Source organism: Pseudonaja textilis, chromosome 16, assembly GCF_049901715.1.
Source record: "Pseudonaja textilis isolate UNSWEBS1 chromosome 16, rPseTex1.2, whole genome shotgun sequence".
Classification (NCBI taxonomy): Eukaryota; Metazoa; Chordata; class Lepidosauria; order Squamata; family Elapidae; genus Pseudonaja; species Pseudonaja textilis.
Genome location: NC_142005.1, coordinates 1,141,048 through 1,166,143, shown reverse-complemented (window position 1 = coordinate 1,166,143; position 25,096 = coordinate 1,141,048). Strand labels below are relative to the sequence as shown.

Genomic DNA, 25,096 nt, shown 5'->3' with positions numbered 1-25,096 from the left:
GCGTGGAGACGGCCTGTCCACCTTTACGGGGGAGGGGGGGTTGGAAAAGGTGCAGGAGGGGCCGGGACAGCACAGTTGCCCCTTTTAAGAAAAGGGGGTCAGATCAAGGGGGGGGGGGGAAATTTATCCGGGGACGAAATGATAACGTTCAAAGTTGTTTCTCCAATCCCAGCTTTCTTGGCAGCAGCGGCAGCCTTCCAAGGCAAATACGCTGCTGGAGAAAAGGGCCGCGCGTTGTTTTATTTTTATTCTTTATTTATCCTTCTAAATAAAGAGGATGCTGTTCTAGCAAGGCCGGCTACATTATGACGCTTATGATGCTCCGACCAAAGAAGGTCAGGAATCTGTGGCCATCCAAATGCTCGTAGGCAGCCCAGGTGCCAACTGAGGCAGCCAGTCTTGTGACCCCAAAACACGTTTTCTGGGACTTAAAAAAGCAGGAATAATTACATTGTCTACTACATTATTAATGCTGGAAGTCTGGTCCTTCGGCATTTTGACTTGGAGTTGGAAGAAAATGCAGCAATATTTGCCAGGCAAGTTAACAAAGCAAGACGGTAACTTCCGTCCGGCTTAACTACAAAGCCCATGGTCCCAAACTACAGGTATGCTCGATTTACAACAGTTTAAGGACTGTTCAAAGTTACAACTGCACTGAAAAAAGGGACTTATGACCGTTTTTCACACTTATGACCTCTGCAGCATCCCCATGGTCACGTGATCAAAATACGGCGGCTTGGCAACTGACTCATATCTATGGGGAACGTGGGGAAGCCAGATTCACTTAACAACCGTTGGGTTACTAATTTATCAACTGCAGTGATTCATTTACCAACGGTGGCAAGAAAGATCAGAAAATGGGTCTAATACAAATGTCTTGCTTAACAACAGAAATTCAGGGCTCAAATCTGGCCGTAAGTCGAGGACTACCTGCACAGGTAATTCTGAGCAGAGGTGAGGATTTGGGGAGAGCCATCACTTTCCCGCTCCTTAGTACTTCAACAACTCAACAATTTCCAGAAGTACCAGCATGCCTGTTTCTAGAATCCCCAAGCCACCAGTGGAGCATGATGGGCATTGTAGTTTCACCTCCTTACCCTTCATCAGGGCATGAGGTTGGAAAGGCCAGTTCTTTAACAGGAGGGGCCAAGTTTGAGCCCAGCCCAAAACTTCCCAGAGGTGCACACTCTGTCTGCCACATCTTAAGGGGATCAAAAAAGCTCTCTGCACGTGCTCAGAGACCGCTCGCTGGTTCCTGAACTTTAGCAAAGGATGTTTCCAGAATGAAGGCCTGATTCCCAAAGCTTGCAAAATTGCAGATGTCATATTATGCCAATATCCTGTCACAAATCCCATTTTTTACATCCGCTCATTCAAAAATATGCACCGGTCCCTTGTGGCTTGGGAGGGCTGTTTTTGTTTTTCAGATTTGCAGCTGCACAGATGCAAAAGGAAACTTGCTGGGGACTCTCCGGCCTCCACTTCCCGGAGTGACCAGGGGCTTGGGGAAGCTTGCAAAGAAGGACCTGAAACTGCAGCCATTTTGATATATATATATAAATTTTATATATTTTATATATATTTTAATTTTATATATAAAATTTATATATATATATCAAAATGGCTGCAGTTTCAGGTCCTTCTTTGCAAGCTATATATATATAAATACTGTATCAGGTACCAGGCAGTAGTTTCAGGCAAGATCAATAGAAATTTTGTAATAAAGTGGGGTGCAATTGTTGTAGGATTGGCTTCCCAGGCCAGATGGTTAGAAATGCAGGAAAAATAGAATTGGGAAGTGAATTTAACAACTTGAAATAACAACTGGAACACAGAAGAATAAACAAGTCCTCGACATATGACCACAATTGAACCCAAAAGTGCCACAGCTAACCAAGATAATTATTAAATCCTTTCTTGTCATAGTGGTTAAGTGAATTACCGTAGTTGTTAAGTTAGTTACCTGGTTGTTAAGTGAACCTAGCTTCCCCCATTGACTTTGCTTGTCAGAAGAAGTGATCACATGACTCTGGGATGCTGCAACCGTCATACATATGAATCAATTGCCAAGCATTTGAATTAGGATCACATGACCATGGGGTTGCTATGATGGTCGTAAGTGTGAAATACGGTCATGCCGCTTTTTAAAGTGTTGTAATTGAACGGTCCCTACACAAATGTTTGTAAGTCTAGAACTACTATTTTTCACATCATTGTGAATCCACTTAGTTTTGAAGCTGCAATATTTTCTCCCCTTTCTTTCTTTTTAATGTTTTAAAACTTATGTCGATGTCAGCAAGGAAAGAATTTAAATCTGCTAACACTGCATGCCTTTGCTTACGGAGGCTGTCCCTATTTTTTTTTTTTTTTTTTGCTGCAAATTAAACCAGAAATGGTATATAATTTATTCTTGGTTTATGCAAGTCTGCTCCAGGCTTTGTCCAGTAATCTGCTTTTCATGCCACCTGGAATATGGTTTTTTTTCTAAATATCCAGGTGGATTGGGACTGAATTTAGAGATAGCACGAAATATGTTTTCCTCTAAAAGAAAGATTTTCTTAACTCCCGAAGAGAAATATGCATCTAAATCATTTTTTTTTTTCAAATATGTCCATTTCATTTCCAAATGTATTTTTGTTGGGTTTTGTTTGAGTTGAATTCTGCACAAGCGTTTTTGGGGAAGTGCAAAATCTCCACCTTTGTGCAATCAAGAAGAAAAAAATTGAATAGCCAGGTCAGAGCTTGCAAAAACTGCTTTATTAAAGGTATTTTTAGCTCCGGAGGAAGTAATAATTTCAGAGCCCGAGGGCAGAATTTTAGCTGAGCAGTTGAGAGGTTCAGCCACCTATATGTTCTTTGTCTTCCTAAATACAGGTAGTAGAATTGAATAGAATGACAGAGTTCGAAGGGACCTTGGAGGTCCTCTAGTCTAACCCCCTTAACATATGACCACAACTGAGCCCAAAATTTCTGTTGCTAAGCGAGACAGTTGTTAAATGAATCCTGCCTTGTTTTATGTGGTTTCTTGCCACTGTGGTTAAGTGAATCACTGCAGTTGATAAGGTTATAACCCGGCTGTTAAGTGAATCTGTCTTCTCCATTGACTTTCCTTGTCGGAAGGTCGCAAAAGCGGATCGCGTAATCCCGAAACATTGCAAGGGTCATAAATACATGCCAGTTGCCAAGTACCCGAACTGACCATGGGGATGCCTGCAGTGGTCATGTGAAAAATAGTCATAAGTCACTTTTTTCAGTGCCGTTGTAACTTTGAACAGTCACTAACTATTGTAAGTCAAGGACAGCCTGTATTAATAACAAAGGTTCCCATAAGCTTAGCTGGACTCTTGGCAATAGATACAAATATTCCTTGACTTACAAGCCCTTTGACTGTTCAAAGTTACAAAAGACCCCCCCAAAATCTACTTAGGACCCGGTTTCATGACAGCCAAACCTCATGATCATGTGGTCTCATTTTGGGCACCTGGGCAACCGGCTCACCTGTACAGCCATTTGTCGTGTCCCATGGTCACATGACCATGTTTGTTTTTCTACCTTTTTTGCTGTTTACTTTCAATTTCCAGCAAAAAAAACACCCAGTGGATAAAATTGGTTCGTTTAATGACCAGTGTTCACTTAATGATCACTGCAAAAAAAAAGTCATAAAATTGGATCAGGTTATGTGTCGACCAGCTTGTAACTGTTATTCCTGGCCTAATTATGGTTGTAATTCAACGACTATCTGTACTGACTTTTTCAGGGGCCTTTTTTTTTCATTTCCCAAGTAGCTTTCCATTCCCCAGGATTTCTGAGTGGTCTCCCATCCATTTGCAGCAGCTGCAAATCTGCTTAGCTAACTCCTGGCAGAGAGAATGCTCGGAATAGTAATCCAGTTGATTGGGAAAGGAGCACACTGAAGAAGAAGACTGCTCTCGATCAGAAGAGGGAACGAATGCCCCAAGTGTTGGTGTTGTTTAACTTTGTGCAGGGGAAGTGTGTCCTGTCACAGTGAGTTTCTGCACACAGGAAATGTTTCTTCCTCCCCTCCTTGTCTTTCCTAAGCCAGTGCTGCAAGATTTGTAGGTGGGGCTGTGCACATTTGCAATTTGTTTTTGCACGACACACGGCGATTTTTTTGTACTCTTGAGGGCCTCACCCTGAACCAACGTAGGTGCAACCAGGAGAGTTAACTTCCAGAAAGGACACCCTGAGCGCATTCCCAGAGCACTCCCCCAAAAGATTCCAACACACAACCCCGATTTACATCTCTCTCCCAAGGGTTCTGCATTTATCGTCTGGCATTTGCCAAAAGATCACCCATTAATGGATGGCTAATCAGGCTTTCCATAATTAACTCAGCTTCAAAGGCCCTTCCGCAGTTGGTGGGCAGCGAGAAGTCGGGGTTTATGGAGAAAATTGACGCTGGGGCTGAAGGCTTGGCTACTTTGCCACCAAAAGGGCATTTTTAATTCAGCTTTGTCTTCTTTTCTCGGCCGAATGTTTAAAGCACCCTCCGGCATAGAGGGTGGGTGCTCCTTTCCCCCAGCCAGTGATGGACTTCATCTCCCATCATTCCCAGCGCATCATTTTAGGAGAAGACGGTTCTAAGAGGGAGCAGCAGGACGTTTGCAATGTGGACTGCCTGGCATCAGAGGCACTCGCAAAATCGCCGTGCCCTTTACGAAACAGAATTATAATTAAAATTAGTTCTGAAAATTTTGTGGGAAGACTATACACTACTGGCGCTAAACCCTGCTTAGATTAGTGTAGATATATCATAATTATTCTTCCAGATCTCCGGGAGGAAGTCTGCCCATGCAATAATTCTATTTTGTACCATTTTATAGGTGACTGCATATTCATCCAGGATGTTCAGGCAAGATTTGGCATTTTTGCCCATCTATCAAATCCTTAGCCAGATGTGGTTTGATGGTAGATGTAGAGGTACAGCTTAGAAACACAAGAGTGATAGAATTGTAGGGCTGGAAGGGATATTGGAAGTCTTCCATTCCAATCCCCTGCCCAAGGTGGGAGACCTTAGACAATCCCGGTCAAATTATTGTCTAGTCTGTTTTTAAAATCTCCAGTGATGGAGCATCCACAATTTCGGGAGGCAAGTTGTTCCATTGATTAGTTGTTCTTAATGTCAAAGAATTCCTCCTCACTTCTAAGTTGGGTGTCTTTAATTAACAGAATAACCGAGTTGGAAGGGAGCTTGGAGGTCTTCTAGTCCAACCCCCTGCTCAAACAGGAAACCCTAGACTATTTCAGACAAGTGGCTGTCCAATGTCTTGTTGAAAACCTCCAGGGATGGAGCATTCACAACTTCTGGTGGCAAGCAGTTCCACTGGTTAATTGTCCTCACTGTTAGTAAACTTCTCCTTAGTTCTAGGTTGCTTCTCTCCTTGATGAGTTTCCATCCGTTGCTTCTTGTCCTGCCTTTCTGGTGCTTTGGAGAATAAGTAGACCCCCTCTTCTTCTTTGGGGCAGCCCCTCAAATACTGGGGTACTGCTATTGGAATACAGATATCATGTCACCCCAGTCCTTCTTTTCTCTAGGCTAGCCAAGCCCAGTTCCTGCAACCGTTCGTCGTACGTTTGAGCCTCCAGTCCCCTAATCATCTCGGTTGCTCTTCTCTGCACTCTTTCCAGAGTCCTAACATCTTTTTTATAAGATGGCAACCAAAACTGGGTGCAATATTCCAAGTGTGGCCTTACCAAGGCCTTATACAGCTTTCTTTTGCAATTGACCGATAGGGATTTTGCCAGTGCTGATGGTGTTCAAGTGGTGCTCCAGTTGTTTTAGAACTGTATGATTTTGGGGGCTACCTTTGCTTATTTTTGCTGTTATATTTCTATTTGTCTTTGCATTTTGCAATTTTCTCCATTTTTTTCTCTTCTATTCCTGCTGTCTCCAGGAACTGCAACACCCCCTATCCATTTTTTGGGGGGTCTTTCTTATCAACACTTAAGTTATGCTTCTCCGTTGCAATCAGCCAGATGTTTAGACTGCAGTTGGCATGTTTACCCACCTATCAAATACTTCCCAAGGACCTGTTGTTATTATTAAATTTGATATGGCCACCCACTCCAAAGATTTATACCTTTCTGGTGTAAAATTTTCACTGAAGTAAATATCATTACCAAACAAAGATTTGAACATTTATCCTCATTTCTGTTGTCTAGGAATAACTATAAATCTGTCTGGATTTCAAGAGACACTGTGGGGAATAAAATCAAAGCTGAGCTGAGCTTTTTCCGTAGGCCGATCTCCCACTGACGTTTCTAAAATAAAATCGTACAGGTAGTCCTCGACTTACAACCACAATTGAGCCCCAAAATTATGTTGTTAAGTGAGACATTTGTTACGTGAATTTTGCCCCATTTTACAACCTTTCTTGCCTCAGTTGTTAAGTGAATCACTGAGGATGATAAGTGAGTAGCCCGGTTGTTAAGTGAATCTCACTTCCCCATGGACTTGGCTGGTCAGAAGGTTGCAAAAGGGGATCACATGACCCCAGGACACAGCAATGGTCGTAAATATGAACCAGCTACCAAGCATCTGAATTTTGATCAGGTGACCATGGGGACACTGCAAAGGTCATAATTGTGAAAAACGGTCGGAGTCACTTTTTTCAGTGCTGTGGTACTTTGAACGGTCACTAAATGAACTCTTGTAAGCCTAGGACTACCTGTATTTTTTAAAACCTGGAGTCAGGAGTGTCCAGGAAGCTGAGGACTCCTCTGTGGTTTGGATGGCAAGATCCTTCAGAGAAAATGTCAAGAAGCCGTAGCCGGCTAGTGTTACCCTCACACTGATTTGCGTTGGCACAAAGCGTTCACAATGTGTGAAGCAGCTGCTTTCCTTTTAAACAGCGTCTCTGCACAAGGTAGCATGTGAAGCCACCGTGACTTTCGAGTCTCCTTTAAAGTTGGGGGTGAATGCTAGGGGCTCTGGGGCAGAGAAGAAACTTTTGGGGAATCTTTCCTCTTAAGTTTATTACTCGGGGGCTCAATTCCTCCGTGTCATCAGTGTCAATTTTAGCATTCGCACAACAGGTTAATAAACTTGGGTTAAACCTGATGCTCAAATAAACATCTTCTGCTTTAAGGGGATGGGATGGTTCACCCAACAGATTAGAGAAGAGCCGAAGTCGTGAAACCACATTCAGTCCCATTCTAACTTGTTATATAAATCCAGTCACAAGGAGTCAGAATGACAGAGTTGGAAGGGACCTTGGAGGTCTTCTAGTCCAACCCCCTGCCTAAGCAGGAGACGCTATACCATTCCAGACAAGTGGCTGTCCAGGCTTTTCTTAAAAGCCTCCGGTGATGGAGCCCCCACAACTTCTTGGGGGAAGCTGTTCCATTGGTTGATTGTTCTTACTGTTAGGAAATTTCTCCTTAATTCTCGGTTGCTTGTCTTCTAATTTAGTTTCCGTCCATTATTCCTTGTCTTGTCTTTGGGTACATTGGAAAATAGGTTGACCCCCATTTCTTTGTGGCGACCCTTTAAATATTAGAACACCGCTATCATGTCACCTCTAATCCTTATTTTTATTGAACTAGACATACTCAATTCCTGCAACTGTTCTTCATAGTCATTCTTCAGCCCCCTGATCATCTCTGTGGCTCTTCTCTGCGCTCTTTCCAGAGTTTCAACGTCTTTTTTTTTATAATATGGTGACCAAAACTGGATGCAGTATCACCAAGGCATTATAAAGTGGTATTAACACTTCACGTGATCTTGATTCTATCCTTCCATTAATGCATCCGAGGATTGCTTTGGCCTTTTTTTGGTTGCTGCTGAACATTCTTGGGTCATATTTAAATGATTGTCCATTGGAGTCCAAGAGCCTTCTCACAGTTACTGGCATTAAGCCAAGTTTCACGTAGCCTGTCTCTATAACTTGCCTTACTTTTCTCTACATTGTATTTTGTTAGATAGGACCCAGTGAACTGAAGAATTTGAAGGCAGACAGAAATTGACCAGAAATGGTCAAGAATTGCAAAGAATATGCTTTTCCAAGAAATCTCTTGTTGTCTTGCCTAATAGCCAACCAGATTATCCAGCATTTAAATGCAAATAAAAATAGATCAAAGCCCTGCAGAAAAAAATAAAATAAAATGCAGCTGCAGCTTAAAATAAAAGCCTTAAACATGGTCTTGATAGAGAAGAGTTGGAATTATACGCATTTTTGCAGACCTTTAAAAGCTGGGAATGTAAGTCCTGGATTGTTTCCAGTGGCACAGAGTTTCACAGGCTTGGGCCCATGATGAAAAAGATCTGGTCTGTGTTACTCATGTTCTGATGGTGTTCCCAAAAGCTGAGTTTAGAGGGCAGCGTTAAAAATTAGGGTTTTTTAATAAACTTACGTTGCAGTGTATACCTTTGCAGTTTTTGCACTAAGGGTGGTCGACAGACTGTCTGCTAAGACTTAATTCTCCGGCATGTCTCAATCAATGGCAGAAAGGAAAAGGCCGCTCCATTGTCCACTCTTGCCTGTTTTCATTCTAGTTCATGAAAGACAATTTGATGAAACCAGAGGCAGCTTTGTTGCTGGACGTATTCTTCATTGGGCAACAACGGGTCTTTAGTGACCTACAACTTCAATGATATTCTATAGCATCAGTTCAGTCCCAGAATAATTGCCCGCTTTTCAGAGTTACGACCTTTTCAGGGATCAAAATTCAGGTGCTTGTCAACTGGTTCATATTTGTGACTATTTCTCTGTCCCAGAGGATCACGTGATCCCCTTCTGCGACCTTCTGACAAGCAAAGTCAATGGGAAAGCCAGATTCACTTAACAACCATTTTACTCACTTAACTGCAGTGATTCACTTAACAACGGTGTCAAGAAAGGTCGTAAAATGGGGGCTTAACAGATGTCTCACTTAACAACACAAATTTTGGGCTCACTGTGGTCGTAAGTCGAGAACAATCTGTATTGGAAATGCATCCCCACCCCAAAAAAATCCACAACAAAATGTAAACATTTGAACTCAAACCCCAGACATTTCTATTCTACATGATTCCAGGAGAATAAAATTATGGGGGGAAATGCCACCATTTAACAAGGTGCCTGCTCACTGCAGCAGAATAAACTTAGCACAGAATTGGAAAAGGCATACTTTGCCTCGGATATCAGAGTGTGAGACTAAAATTGGAGAATATGCTATGGTGTCAAAACTGATGATGATATATATATATATATATATATATATATATATATATATATATATATATATATATATATATATCGATAATGGAAGTTTAACTCAATTCAAGCAGAAATGGCCCCCTCACATGCAATATATCACACAGAAAGGGGGATTTAGACATCTGGAATATCGTTTTGAGGGCTCAACTAGAAAGTAGCATCTCTTAGTAATGCATAATGCAAAGTTCAAATATCTAAACGGTGCCCAGCCGTTCGGGTTACAGATGGAAGAGAAATAGAGAATCTATCATGTAAATGTAATTTAATTTCCCTTTTTTCACTGGGGTCTCTTAAAATGGAAACACAGCGGTCTGTTTGTTTGCTTCTTTATCTTGCTTTCCACCCCTTACTTTATTTGTATTGCAATATTTTAACAATAAATGGAGGATTTAAAAAAAAGAAGCCAGAGAAAAAATAAATCCTGAAACAATTTGAGAAGATGGTAGAATCTACTGAAGCTTCTTTTATAGGAGCAATAACGGAATGAAATACAGGTAGTCCTTGACTTATGATCTGTTGCCAAGCGAGAAAGTTGTTAACTGAGTTTTGACCCATTTTACCGTCTTCTTGCTACTGTTGTTAAATGAATCACTGCAGTTGTTAACTTAGTAACAAGGGAACAACTGACTTTATCAGATGGTCTCAAAAGGGAATGACGTGACCCTGCAACCGTCATAAATAGAAACCAATTGCCAAGAGTCTGAATTTTGATCATGTGACCATGGGGATGCTGCAATGGTTGTAAGTGTGAAAAATGTTTATAAGTCAGTGCTGTTGTAACTCCAAAAGGTCACTAAATGAATGGTTGTAAATCAAGGACTACCTGTAAAGCTGATTAAAGTCGATTATTTCATGGAATTCAGAATTGGAAAGGGCTTGTAGACTTCATCTGATCCAAGCCGATGGTCAGCTCAGAATTCACAGATATTTGGCTCTCCAGACTCTAGAATTCACGATTTCATGTGGCAGTCTGTTCCACTGGCTGGCAACTTGCAAAGTCTAAATTTTTCTCCTGATACAGTATTTGAATCTCCTTCCTGGCAGTTTTAACTCATCAGTACTGGTTTATGGAGCAACTAAGAACAGGTGCACCTCTTTTCTGTATGACAATCCTTTAGATGTTAGGAGACAGCCATCATCTCTCTCCTCTTGCCCAGATCCTTTACAGTATTTTTCCTCCTCGACTTATGGCCACAAGTGGGACTGATATTTTAGTCACTAAATGATGCAGTTGCTAAGTGAGTCATTACATGACCTGACTTGATTTTATGGACATTTTTACCATGGTCATGAAGCGAATCTGGCTTTCCCAGTTGACTTCTCTTGTCAGACGATCACAAATCAGGATTGTGTGATTGCAGGACGCTGCAACCATTGTAAATGCAAGTCAGTTGTCAAGCACCGAAATGACCATAGGAGTAATGCAACAGTTGTAACTTTGAGGATGGTAAAAAGTCACTTTTTCCAAGGCGGTTGCAATTTCAAACTGTTGTTAAATGTATCATCATAAGTAGAGGACTATCCTCCACCTTATGGTTGTCCTAAAGGTGCTGTTTCAAGAAGCAACTGGACTTTCTGGTTTTTCTTTGAAGACATTTTGCTTCTCATCGAAGAAGCTTCTTCAGCTCTGACTGGAAGGTGGGGAATGGAAGGATTTATATTCCCAGCAGACAGCTGGTCATTTGCATCCTTTTAGAGAGTCGTTGAGGCCACTTGGAGGTTTAGTTGTATCCTCAAATAAATCTGTGTCCTCAGATAAATGGGTCCTTCCACACCCATTTGCACCACTCAGGTAACCCTGAGGACACAGATAAACCTCCAAATGGACTCAACAACTCTCTAAAAGGATGCAAATGACCAGTTGTCTGCAAGGGTTATAAATCCTTCCGTTCCCCACCATCCAGTCAGAACCGAAGAAGCTTCTTGAATGAGGAGCGAAACATCTTCAAAGAAGAATCAGAAAATCCAGTTGCCTCTTGAAAAAGCATCGTTGGGACTACCCATACCGATGATCCTTCTATTCCTCTTGAACCAGAGTTGGCTTTTAAATGTTCCATCTCCTCTCCATGATCCCTGAGACTAACACTAACATTTGGATTTGTTTTTAAAATCATTTTAGGTGTCGCTGTATTGGCCAACAGAGGTTGCAGACTGGGTTGATTTTGAGTGACAAGATCAAATAGCCAAAATGTCGGCAACACTAGACTTGGAGAAAGGATGCACAGTGGATGAACTGTTACATGGATGCATTGAAGCCTTTGGTAAGGATGACAGCTGTCTAATGACGTCATTGCAGACATGATGCAATTCTCTACCTGCATCTGTTGCAAGCTTGCAAGCTGCGTTAGTTGCAATACGTGGCTCTCCAGCTTCTCTGCCCAGAGGCTGGACTGAAAACCATTAAGCGAGTCTGCAAGAATTCATGAAGTCCTGAGAAGTAGCTTTTATTTTATTGCAGAAACTCTAAAAAGTCACTGTGAAGGAATTCCAGCAACTGCTGGGTTTAAAACACAAACTCTGTTTATCGTAAACATAATGCTTAATTAAGGGTTACACAGTGGGATACAAGAAATTGGAGATTGTGGATCTCACTTCCACTTTAACAATGACCATAAGTGTTGACAGTAAGGTTGGATTTATACCGTACATTATATTTTGATACTGTGTCATTTTATATTATTATATTTAATATTTATTATATATTCTATTCTAATTGCTATTCTAATATTGTCTACTCTATTCTCTTCTCTTTCTATTCTATCTTCTATTCTATTCTATTCTATTCTATTCTATTCTACAGGTAGTGGTCGATTTACAACCAGAATTGAGCCCAAAGTTTCTGTTGCTAAGCAAGACAGTTGTTAAATGAATTTTGTCCCATTTTACAACCTTTCTTGCCACAGTTGTTTAGTGAATCACTGCAGTTGTTAAAATAATAACACAAGGGTTAAGTGAATGGGACTTCCCTATTGACTTTGCTGGTCGAAGGGCCGCAAAAGGGGATCACATGACCCCAGGACCCTGCAACCGTCATAAATATGAGTCAGTTGCCAAGTGTCTGAATTGAGATACTGCAATGGTTGTAAATGAAAAATGGTCCTAAGTCACTTTTTTCAGGGCCATTGTATCTTCCGATGGTCAGTAAACAAATGGTTCTAAGTCCAGGACTCCCTGTAACTTTGAAACATCCTCAGAAGAAGGAAGATTTAAACAAACCGGTGGAAGAGAGTGCGGGAGAGACAGACTATGAGAAATTGGGATTTAAATCTGATGGGACTGCATTCAGATGGATTGCTTTATCTGGGCTTATGCTTCCTCTCTTTTTTTTTTTTTTTGTTTTTGCAGACAATGAGGGCAAGGTCCGGGACCCGCAGCTGGTCCGCATGTTTCTCATGATGCATCCGTGGTACATCCCATCCTCTGAGCTGGCTGCGAAACTGCTTCAAATATATCCTTTGGACTGGCCCCCAGTTCTGTCCCTCCACAGTTTCTATTCTGAAGTCAACTTAGCTCAGTGCTTCTCAACCTTGATCCTTCTAAGGTGTGTGCATTTCAGTTTCCAGAATTCTCCCAATCATCATGGCCGGCCGAGGAATTCTGGGAGTTGAAGTCCGCACATCTTAGTGGGAAAGGTTGAACAACACTGGTTTAATTTGACCCCAGAGCCTGCAGGCCAGCTATTTTCCAAAGCCCCTGAAGGCAGAAAAATTAACAACAGTTGGAAACTGATTGTTCTAGAAGCCACCTAGAACTAAGGAGAAACTTCCTAATAATGAGAACAATTAACCAGTGAAACAGCTTGCCACCAGAAGTTGTGGGTGTTTCATCACTGGAGGATTTTAAGAAGAGACTGGACGGCTATTTGTCCAGAATCATCTAAGGTCTCCTGTTCAAGCAGGGGGTTGGACTAGAAGACCTCCAAGATCCCTTTTAACACTGTTATTCTATGCTCCGTGTTTCTCAATCTTGGCAAAATTGTGATCACATGACCCCAGGATGCTGTACTTTTTATTTATTTTACTTATTTAGAAAATTTATATTGCTGCCTACTCACACATGTCTACCAAGCACCCAAATGTTGATCATTTGACCATGGGGATGCTGCAATGGTTGGGTGAAGAGTGGTCCTAACCCACTTGTGTGATTTGTAACTTTGAACAGTCACTAAAAGAATCATTGTAAGTCGAGGACTACCAGTTTATGAAGGCAAAGGAGGTTCTGCTATGGTAACTGGTCAATAAAAGGAGCTTTAGCGTGCCATGCAGTTGATTTCCTATCTGGTGGAGGTAAGATACAGGTACAGTTAGTCCTCAACTTATGACCACAGTTAGGATCAGGGTTTCTGTTGCTAAGCAAGCTGCCTGTTAAGTGAGTCGCAGTCGATTTTTTGACCTTTTTTTGGCATAGTTTTTTAAGTGAATCATATAGTCGTTAAGCAAATCCAGTTCCCCCCATTGACGTTGCTTATCTGAAGCCACCTGGAAAGTTGCAAATGGTAGGATGCTGCAACCCCCATCAATATGTGCTGGTTGCCAAGGGCCACATTTTGATCATGTGGCCAGTGATGCTGTGATGGTCATAGGTGTGAGGACCAGTGGCAAGTCGCTTTTTCAGTGCTGTTGTAACTTTGAACAGTCACGAAATAAATGGTTGTAAGTTGAGGGTAATGAATTAGCCTGCATCCTCTTTGCGTTGTAGCTGTCCCTTGTTTTTGCAAATGGCTATGATTTTTAAAAAAAATGATTTTTGTATTCAGATTTAAATTTAAATTATGGTTATGATTTTCAAAAGATATCTGCTTTTCACTGACTGTAGCAGAATGAGCTCTCCCGCTCTTTAACAAAGAAAAAAATTGAAAAAAATAAAATAAAGGTGGCCTGCTAAATCCCAAAGCCACGAGCTAGTGATATTACAGTAATATAATTTGCTATATGAATTAAATGGAAACAGATCAGCATTCTCAAAGTGGGTAGCTTGAACATCTCTGGAATACTAAATCTCTACTCCTGGATCAGACGCTGTCCAGTTTAATTTAATTAATTAATTATATATATATATATATATATGTAGATCTTTGGTTGTTCGGGTTTTCTCCCGCGTAAGATTTGAAGTATCTAGGCAACGTTTCGATGAAGTCTCATTCATCATCTTCAGGCTTCTGTCTCCAGCTCTGTGCTTCTCAGAGTAATGGAGATTGCAGCTGCTTCCTCCTTTTAACTGCCAGTGGGGTGGAACTTGATTGGGTGGGGGCTTGGCTGTGTTCTGATTGGGTGGGGTGTGTTCTCATTGGTAGGGGTTTGGCTGTGTTCTGATTGGTTGGGGGTTAGCCGTGTTCTGATTGGTTGGAGGCGTGTTCTGTTCAGGAGGGGCTTGGTTGTGCTCAGGTTAGTTTTAGTTGCTGGGGGATTTGAGCTGGAGAGTTGTGATCTTGCTGTTTGGCTTCTAGTTCGTGGTCCTGCTGCATCTTCATAGTGGGTGTTGGTTTGCTTCATGTATGGCTCAGAGGGGTTTGAAGTGGGTAGTGATGCAGCTGCAGTGCAGCTTCTGGTCCATGGTCGTTTCTCATTTTCTGAATGGGTGGGAGTCTGTTTTCTACATGGAAGTGTGGTGGTGGCATCTTGTGTGGCTCTCATGGGTGTGGGTCCAGTGTCCTTCTTCATGTTAGGTACTCGTCTGTTCATGAGGGCGGGTTTCCAAATGGCTGGAAGGCGGGAGGTGTCATCTCGTTTGTTTCATGCTGTGTGGGCGTTTTTCTATCTCTATGGCTTCTCTGATTATTCTGCTGTTGAAGTGTTCGGTTTTGGCGATAGTTCTGGTATTTTTAAAATCAATTTCATGTCCTGTGGCTTTGAGGTGTTGGACCAGGGAAGAGGTCGTTTCTTCTTTTTTGATTGAGTTCTTATGTTCTTCAATGCGTGCGCTTATTCTTCTGTTAGTTTGTCCAATGTATGTGTTAGGGCAGGCTGTGCAGGGGATTTTGTATACTCCTTGGTTTTCTAATTCGATTTTGTCTTTGGGGTTTCTTAGGATGGTGGATATTTTTTTGTTTGTGCAGAATGCTGTTTTGATGTTGTGTTTTTGGAGGATCTTGCTAATTTTGTCTGTAGTACCTAACATGAAGAAGGACACTGGACCCACACCCATGAGAGCCACACAAGATGCCACCACCACACTTCCATGTAGAAAACAGACTCCCACCCATTCAGAAAATGAGAAACGACCATGGACCAGAAGCTGCACTGCAGCTGCATCACTACCCACTTCAAACCCCTCTGAGCCATACATGAAGCAAACCAACACCCACTATGAAGATGCAGCAGGACCACGAACTAGAAGCCAAACAGCAAGATCACAACTCTCAGCTCAAATCCCCAGCAACTAAAACTAACCTGAGCACAACCAAGCCCCTCCTGAACAGAACACGCCTCCAACCAATCAGAACACGGCTAACCCCCAACCAATCAGAACACAGCCAAACCCCTACCAATGAGAACACACCCCCACCCAATCAGAACACAGCCAAGCCCCCACCCAATCAAGTTCCACCCCACTGGCAGTTAAAAGGAGGAAGCAGCTGCAATCTCCATTACTCTGAGAAGCACAGAGCTGGAGACAGAAGCCTGAAGATGATGAATGAGACTTCATCGAAACGTTGCCTAGATACTTCAAATCTTACGCGGGAGAAAACCGAACAACAAAGATCTACATATAAATACCCGCGAGAACCTCAGAAAACATATATATATATATATATATATATATATATATATATATATATATATATATATATATATATATATATATATATATAAAACATCTTCCCTGCAAGGTGATGAGACTTAAGATGAGTGAGCAATGCCCAAAGGTTATGTTCGCAACAACTGATTGGATTAAGTGAATAGAATTGGAGAGTTCGTGACACCAAAGCCATTCTCCTCCATATTCTCTCTGTCCACAGCATGGCTGATTTGACTGGGCAGTGGTGGTTCCTGAGAATAACAGAATAGCACAATTGGGAGGGGCCAAGGAGTTTATAATCCTTGACTGATTACCACAATTGAGCCCCAAATTTCAGTTGCTAAGTGAGACATTTGTTAACTGAATTTTGCCCCATTTTACGACTGTTCTTGCTACGGTTGTTAAGCTAATCGTCTCAGTCGTTAAGTTAGTAAGACGGTTGTTAAGTGAATTTAGCTTCCCCGTTGATTTTGCTTGTCAGAAGGTCACAAAAGGGGCGCACATTCCCCTGCATCATACAGACGCTGCAATGGTTGTAACTTGTGAAAAACAGTAATAGGTCACTTTTCCCAGTTAACTTCAAATGACTACTAAATGAACTGTTGTAAGTCGGGGACTACCTGCATAGGCAATCGACGCAGAGAAATACATATATACCTATTATCTCTTTTATTTGCTCCTTAATTCTGTCCTGAACTTATCAAGAGTCTCGTGGATCAGAAAACAGCTCCTTGCCAGTTAAAACTTGCCACCTAGTCAGGTGAGCGGCTGGGAGTGGGGGGAACGTGGTTCTGGTGGGAAGCACGGTGGATAACTATGGGTGCACCTTTGATGGAGTGCTGGCTTTTTTGGCTGCCGATCCATTCATTTGTCCAAAAGTGGCTCCCAGGGCGGCCAGTTGAGGGAAGTTGTTCTAGATCAGGGACCTCCAAACTTAACCACTTCAAGGCTTGTGGCCCTCCGCTCGCAGCAGGGCTGGCTGGGGAATTCTAAGGGTTTGAAGTCCACGAGTCTTAAAGTTGCTAAGTTTGGAGGCTCCTATTCTAGTGTGTTGGGTTTCCCCATAATGGAGAGAGACCCCTTTTTGTTCCCAACTCCCCATTTTCATATGGAATTGAGGCACCATCAACTGTTGTTCCAGGAAGATTGTTTTGATGGGGTTAACACTGGAAGCGGGCTGACAATTCAAAAAAGATGTGGAAACTCTAGAAAGAATGTGGGAGGCCAAAACCTGACGAACGGTAGCAGGAATTTGGTAGGGCTTGTCTAGTGAAAAGAAGGACTGGGGGTGACATGATAGCCGTGTTTGAATGTTTAAGGGGGTCAAATACCTTGTATCTTGCCCCAGAGAAGAGGGGGTCAAATTATTCTCCAAAGCATCAGAAGGCAAGACAAGAAATAATAAATAGAGGCTTATCAAGGAGAGAAGCAACCTAGAACTAAGGAAAATTTCCTAACAGTGTGAACGCAGAGAAGAGCAACGAAGATGATTAGGGGACTAGAGGCTAAAACATAGAAAGGATGGTTGCAGGAATTGGGTGTGTCTAGTCTAGTGGGAAAAAAAAGAACTAGGGGGGACGTGATAGCAAACTTCCAATACTTGAGGGGCTGCCACAGAGATGAGGAAGTCAACCTATTCTCCAAAGTACCTGAGGGCAGGACAAGAAGTAACAGGTGAAAGGTCATCAAGAAGAAGTCCAACCTAGAATTAAGGAGAAAGCTTCCTGACAGTGAGAACAGTCAACCAGGGGAATAGCTGGCCTTCAGAAGTTGTGGGTGCTTCCATCACTGGAGGTTTCCAAGAAGAGAATGGACAGCCATTTGTCTGGAAGGATAGAGGGTCTCCTAGGACTAGCAGACTCCTAAGATCCCTTCCAATTCTATTATTCTATGTTCTAATCCTGGAGGGCACTGGGTGCCATACTGGGATTGTACATCAAAACTTGTAGGTTTGGAAACCTCCAGCAAGGCAGAACTTGGCCAGCGCCTGAGAGGTTTGAAAGAAGACAATCCAACTCATCCAGGATGTGTTTTTTGGGTGGGGAGAGAAATCATTTTCCTAGTAGACCCTCACTTTGGGGGTATTAAGTCCTCCCTATTTGTCCTGACAGGTACTGGGTCTCAGCCTTCCCTGCAGAGTTTGACCTCAACCCAGAACTGGCCGAGCAGATCAAGGAGTTGAAGGAACTTCTTGGGCGGGAAGGGAGCCGTCGACACAGCAACCTGATCGATATTGAGAGCGTGTAGGTAAACGGCAGGACCGGACTTGAGTGTCCATAACTCTCCTTCCGATCCTCCCGCAGCACTTCCAGTTTGCTTAGGACGACTTCTGGCTGGATGTCTCTGGGTCAATTCCTGGTCCAGCAGCTGCATCAGCAAAACACCAAATGTGATTCGTTGTGAGAGGAATTGGATGGATTGTTGGAGTTTTGAATGGCTCTATATTTATTTATTTGTTAAATTTATTTGCCGCCTATCTTGGTGTGGGGCTTCTCTAGGTGGTTTACTACAATAAGAAAGAAATGAAAAGGGTGTGAATAGAAATCTAAAGGTAATAAAACAATAAAATTAACTAGGGGTCTCCAACTTGGCAAATTGACTGTTTGAGGAATTCTGGGAGTTGAAGTCCACAAGTCTTAAAGTTGACAAATTTGGAGACTCCTGTGATAAACGATGAAAAAGAACTTGATGAGAATGCATCAATAGGATTACCCCCACACACACACACACCCCAAAAAATGGACAGATAGAGAGAGCAGAGAAGAAGGCGGAGGTGGATCGGTTGTGGGACAGTTGACGATTCAGGACAAAGTACGAACTCAGGAAGTAGGTTAATACAGTAACTAAGTTGGGCAAAAACCTAGTCAGCTGGTTTGGACTCTACCAGATGTTAAGGTAAGAGGTGCTTCAGGTAAGCTTACATGGCTGACATTCTTGGATATTAGTCTTTTTTTTTTCTTTTTCCTTGTTGAGTTGTCGAATTCAGGGTAGTTTTGTCTTTTGGGGTTCCTCCATCCAGCCCGACTTACAAGTGGAAGAGACAGGTGACCCAGCGGCACCCCGTTGCACAGAAGAAGCGCAAGATGTCACTGCTTTTTGATCACCTGGAGTCAGGAGAACTGGCAGAACACCTCACCCACCTTGAATACTGCTCCTTCAGCAAAATCCTGGTGAGTGCACAGGTGGGTGGGAGAAGGAGACTTCAGTTCCCACCATCCCCAGCCAGAAAGGCTCTGATGGAGATCCTGATCCTACCGTAAGGCCAAGTACAGGTAGTCCTTGACGTATGACTACAGCTGAGCTCAAATTTTATATCATGGAAACATTTGTTAAGTGATTTTTGCCCCATTTTACGACCTTTCTTGCCACAGTTGTTCAATGAATCACTGCATGGTTGTTAAGTGAATCTGGTTTCCCCAGTGGCTTTGCTTGTCAGGAGGTCGCAAAAGGGGATGGCGTGACCTTGGGACAGTGGAACCATCATAAATATGAACCAGTTGCCAAGCATCCAAATTTTGATGATGTGAGCGTGGGGATGCTGCAAGCATGAAAAACCTTACGGTCATAAGTCACGCTGTAACTCTGAAAGGTCACTAAACAAACTGCTTTAAGTCCAGGACTACTTGTACTGGCCACTCACAAGCCTTGGAAGCATCTCCGGAGCTTCTCTTCCCCTCAACGGTGAAATCCCCTCTCTTCCTGAGCCCTGAAAGCCCCCTCCCCGTTTTCCCAGTTCCAGGATTATCACAGTTTTGTGATGCACGGATGCACAGTGGACAACCCGATCCTGGAGAGGTTCATCACTCTCTTCAACAGCGTCTCCCAGTGGATTCAGCTCATGGTGCTCAGCAAGCCCACCGCTCAGCAGCGGGCCCAGGTCATCACCCGCTTCGTCATGGTGGCCCAGGTGAGATGTCCAGGCTGGCAACACCATTTCTGCCACCGTCTTTTTCTCTTTGGTTGCATTACAGGGAGTCCTCAACCACAGTTGAGCCCAACATTTCTGTGGCTTAATGAGGCGGTTGTTAAGTGAGACGCAGCCGCTTTTACGACTTTTCTTGTCACAGTGGTTAAGCGAATCATTGCCGTTGTTAAGCGAATGAACAGGGTCAGTAAGTGAATCGGGCTTCCCCAGTTGACTCTTTTGGAAGCCTGCTGGGAAGGTTGGTGATCACATGAGCAATGTAAACACATCCCAAGTTGCCAAGCATCCAAATTTTGATCATGCAATCGTGGGGGTGTTGCGACCAACCTAAGGGCGAATACCAATCCTAAGTCACTTTTTTGAATGGGGAATTCTGGGAGTTGAAGTCCATACACCTATCTTAAAGTTGCTGAGAAACACTATTCTCTGCCATTAAGTTGTATTCCACCCAGACTTATATTCAAGACTTCTATTCAATCAATTAATCGGAACAGAGATGGAAGAGACCTTGGAGGTCAGAATCAAAATTGAACTGGAAGGGATCTTGGAGGTCTTCTAGTCCTGCCCATGCTCAAGCAGGAGACCCTAGACCATTTCAGGCAAGTGACTGTCCTCCAGTGATGAAGCTCCCACAATTTCTGGTGGCAAGCAGTTCCACTGGTTGATTGTTCTCACTGTCAGGAAATTCCTCCTTCGTTCCAAGTTGCTTCTCTCCTTGATGAGTTTCCATCCGCTGCTTCTTGTCCTGCCTTCTGGGGCTTTGGAGAATAATTTGACCCCTTCTTTGTAGCAGCCCCTCAAATACCGCTATCATGTCCCCCCTAGTCATTCTTTTCTCTAGACTAACCATACCCCAATCCTGCAACCATTCTTATATTAAAGGCCTCCAGGCCTTTAATCATCCTAGTTGCTCTTCTTTGAGCTTTTTCCAAAGTCTCAACATCTTTTTTTGTAATGTGGGGACCAAAACTGGGTGAATATTCCAGGTGTGGCCTTACTAAGGATTTATAAAGCAAGCCCCCTGCTCAAACCGGAAACCCTCTACCATTTCAGACAAGTGACTGTCCAGTCTCTTAAAAACCTCCAGTGCTGAGGCACCCACCACTTCTAAAGGCAAGCTGTTCCATTGGTTCAAGATATCTCTTGGATTGCAAGCCCAGAATTCCTCTCTCAGACTGGGTTGGCTGGGAATGGTGGGGCTGTTTGGAAGGAATTAATTACAAAAATGAACAAACAACATCTTTTTGAACAATGTTTCCTGTCTCATCTGTGGGTCCTTTTTAACAGAAGGTCCTGAGTTGAGCCAGAAACCAGTTGGGTCCACACAGGACCCTTAATCAGGCTGAAATAAGTTTGGCTGTGCAGCATGATCCTCTTCCATGATCTTAGCATGTTGTATGAAGCCAGCTCATGGAGTTGCAACCTGGGTCCTTTGTCCTTCGAGTTCTTGATAAAAACAGGATTAGCAGCAGGTTTTTGGCAGGAGTAAGAAATTTTCCTGTCATTTGAGACGGCACCAGTTGGAATATAAATAGTATAAACCAATAAATACCAAATCACTAAATTAAGTGACCAGGAACAAGTGCCCAGATCTCATATTTTGGGCTGTGCTCCTCTAGCAGAAAGGGTGAGGATGGGGGGACATTTATTTTTAGCTGGGGACTTTGTGTTATTGTTGTCATTGTTATCATTATTTTTACTAGGTTCTCAAGAAGTGCAGTGAGGATAGCCCAGTTGCCAATCCCATTTCAAGGCGGCTGAAAGGAATAATTTTAACATTAATCATTTTAAGGGAATTATTCATTTTAAAGGAATAATTAGTTAACTTGACTGATGCTTAACACACGTTTACATACACACAAACATACAAACACACACACACAAACTCCAATTTGTTAAGTTAAAAGATCTCCTGCTGCAGTCTCTTCATGTTTTACTACCCACATTTGGCAGTGTAGTTTGCTGCAAAAATAAGCTGGGGACCATACATGGTGGTTTGTGGTGTGTGTGTGTGTGTGTGTGTATGTGTGTGTTGATGATTATGGGTTGCTCACCCTGCTTCTGAACTCAGCAGGATCTGTTGTTGCAAGCTTGCAAGCCCTTCTTTCATTTTTCCTGGCAAACATAAATTAAAGTATTTGCTTTCCAAGTTTGTTATAATTTTAGCAGTGACGTCACCTTCTCTGCTTGTCTCTTTCCTAATCCACAAATGGCTCTCACTCTTTCTGGCCAAGTGTTTTTCAATCGTAACCCCTTTTAAGACCAGTGTGCTGGCTGGGGAATTCTGGGAATTAAAGTCCACATATTTTAGCGTTGCTAAGCTTGAGAAACACTGCACTAGGTTGCCTATTCTTTTAAGATCAGGAAAAAGACTGGCATACAAGTGGCTGTGTGGATGTGTGTGGGTGGATAGATAGATGGACGGACGGACGGATGGAAAGATAGACAGCAAATAGATAGATATAGAGAGAGGATACATAATGATAGATAAATGATAGATATATAATAGGATACGTAGATAGATGATGGATACATAGATGATATGGATGGACGGACGGATGGATAGCTAGCTCTTCCTGATCCAGAATTTCTCAATCTTAACCCCGTTAAGACTGGTCGACATCAGCTCCCCTGGGAGTGGAAGTCCACTGCGCTTAAAGTAGCTATGTGGTTGAGAAACATTGCAAATTTGGTCCTTTAGAAGTATTTCGATTGCCCAGAATAATTCAGAACTTGAGTTCATCAGGGCTGCAAGTTGTGTTATTTTGTAAAAGGCTGTGTGGCCCTCAGTAAGATTCACTGGTGTATCTTAAAAAAAAGCATGTTTGGTTTGTCTCTGTGCTGGATGGTGTAACGTTTGCAACATCCTTTTTTGCCAAAACTATTTTTTTTGAACAGCCAGAGAGAAGGGAAGCTCATTGAATCTATGATTGTAGACTTTTTAAAAAAGAGAACGCAATACAGGTTGTTCTCGATTTACAACCATTCATTTAGTGACCATTCAAAGTTACCACAGGTTTGAAAAAAATTATTTATGATCATATTTCACACTTATGACTCTTGCAACATCTCTGTGGTCACCTGAGCAAAATTCATATTCATGGAAACCGGCAAGTATTTATGTTGGTTGCAATGTCCCTGGGTTATGGGATCCACTTTTGCGACTTTCTGACATGCAAGGTCCATGGAGAGGTCAGATTCACCTAAAAAACGTGTTGGTAACTTAACAACTACAGTGATTCACCTAACAACAGTGGCAAGAAAGTTCGTGAAATGGGTCAGAACTTACTTAACAACAGTCTCACTCAGCAACATAAATTTTGGGCTCAATTGTGTTTGTAAGTCAAGGATCACCTGTATTTCCTCTGAGAGCTCAGTTCAGGGACAGCTGTTAGGTGGCCACGGCTGACTGATCAAGCCCAGAGGAGGAGCCAAGTGGAAAGGACACCACAGTGAAGGCCGAAGGAAGGTGTGGGGTGTGATGGGGTGCCACTGATTGCATCTTTTCCCCGTGTCTGTCTCCCCCCCACCCCCTAAAACCTCTTTCCCCCTTCTTCCCTCCTTTGCAGAGACTTCTCCATCTGCAAAATTTCAACACTCTGATGGCCGTGATCGGAGGACTGGGCCACAGTTCCATCTCTCGCCTAAAGGAGACACACAGCTTTGTGAGTCCAGAGACGACAAAGGTAAAGGAACAAAGGTGTGTATAGGGGGAGGGGGGAGAACCAGATGCTGAGACCAACAAGGAGGACCTAGACCGGAAGGCCAAGGGTTGTCTCGGGGTGGCAGAAGGGGTGGCAGGGTGAGACACGGCGAACCTTTCCTTGCTCTGCATACCGCACAGAGGCCATATTTTCGGAAAATATTCCTCACAACCAAAATAGTGGAGCCTATGATTTAAGGAGGGCCTGGAGGCATTTCAGAGGAAGTGCGCGGGCTACTTGCCAGAGTGTCCGAGGGTTGGACTAAATGACCTCAAGGGCCCCTTCCAACTCGGCTCTGATACAGCAATGAATGCCAGCCAAGAGGAATTATTGGATCATTTGGGTGGGGAGCTCCTTACAGAACAGGGACTCTGGGCAACTCCCAGCTGTTAAACAGCAATCCAGTTAAAAAAGCAACTTAGAAACCGATATACAAAGACAGAGAACTACCTGCCGTTGCTTTGAAAGAAATAGCAAGGAAGAAAAGAAACATCTGTTTTGTAAAGATGATGGCAACTTGTTTTATCCTCTCTGTTGGGAGAATAATTCATTAATGAGCTTTAAGGAGGGCGTTGCCCATGAGGACTAGTCACTTGATTCTGTTTGTGGGATTTCTAGTTATTATAATTAATATAACAAGGGTGGGATGAAAATTAATAAATAAAAATAAAAGGGACCTGCTATGGTGTCTTATGCCTTGATCCTTCACCAGGGTTTCCAATCCAAGGCCACGTTTTTCCCCAGCCGTTCTGAGTTTTCTCCCACCAACAGAATTAAGTGACTAGTCCTCAATGCTTCATTAGCAGAGACCAACTTCCCCCTTGCTCCGTTGCAGGTCTGGGAGTCGCTGCTGGAGTTGCTGTCTTCGGCAGGGAATTACAGCCGCTACCGGCGGTGTTTTGCGGAGTGCGTGGGGTTCAAGTTCCCCATCTTGGGTGTCCACCTCAAGGACCTGGTGGCTGTCCACGTGGCCCTTCCCGACTGGCTGGACCGGACGCACTCCCGCCTGAACGGCAATAAGATGCAGCAGCTGTTTAGCATCCTCAGCGACCTGGCCATGGTTCAAAGCATCCGCCCGCCCTTCGAGGCGAACCCCGACCTTCTCAACCTGCTCATGGTAAGATCCTCCAGCCAGAACCCCCCTGGAGCTCCGCGGTAGATATTCTTTTCGTACAGGTAGTCCTCGACTTACAATGGTTCATTTAGTGACCATTCAAAGCTACAACGGTAATGAAGAGTGACTTATGACCATTTCTCGCACTTAATAACTGTTGCAGCCTCCCCGTAGTCACCTAATCAAAATTCAGATGCTTGGCAACTGACTCATATTTATGGCGGTTGGCAACTGACTCATATTTACGGCGGTTGTGACCTTCTGGCAAGCAAAGTCAACAGGGAAGTCAGATTCACTTAATGACCGTGTTGCTAACTTACTAATGACAGGGATTCACTTAACGCCTGTGACAAGAGAAATACAGCTGCATTGTATTAATTTAATAACTGCAGTGATT

At 43.1% G+C, this 25,096-nt stretch overlaps 1 protein-coding gene across 5 annotated transcripts in view; it reads left to right on the top strand.

Moving 5' to 3' along the window:
* Positions 1 to 25,096, top strand: part of RASGRP2 (RAS guanyl releasing protein 2) — a 51,733-nt gene that overhangs the window by 6,357 nt on the left and 20,280 nt on the right. For 3 of the 5 annotated variants that reach the window (XM_087913859.1, XM_087913857.1, XM_087913858.1), the window contains exons 2-9: positions 11,338 to 11,479; positions 12,564 to 12,666; positions 16,654 to 16,716; positions 18,068 to 18,199; positions 18,976 to 19,126; positions 19,690 to 19,863; positions 23,451 to 23,567; positions 24,421 to 24,702. In XM_087913859.1, coding sequence (XP_087769985.1) covers positions 11,407 to 11,479; positions 12,564 to 12,666; positions 16,654 to 16,716; positions 18,068 to 18,199; positions 18,976 to 19,126; positions 19,690 to 19,863; positions 23,451 to 23,567; positions 24,421 to 24,702 — 1,095 coding nt within the window. In that variant the 5' untranslated portion in view covers positions 11,338 to 11,406. Of the gene's footprint in view, positions 1 to 11,337; positions 11,480 to 12,563; positions 12,667 to 16,653; positions 16,717 to 18,067; positions 18,204 to 18,975; positions 19,127 to 19,689; positions 19,864 to 23,450; positions 23,568 to 24,420; positions 24,703 to 25,096 lie in introns of those variants that run through there. The other 2 variants (XM_087913860.1, XM_026717710.2) reach the window with 2 other exon arrangements.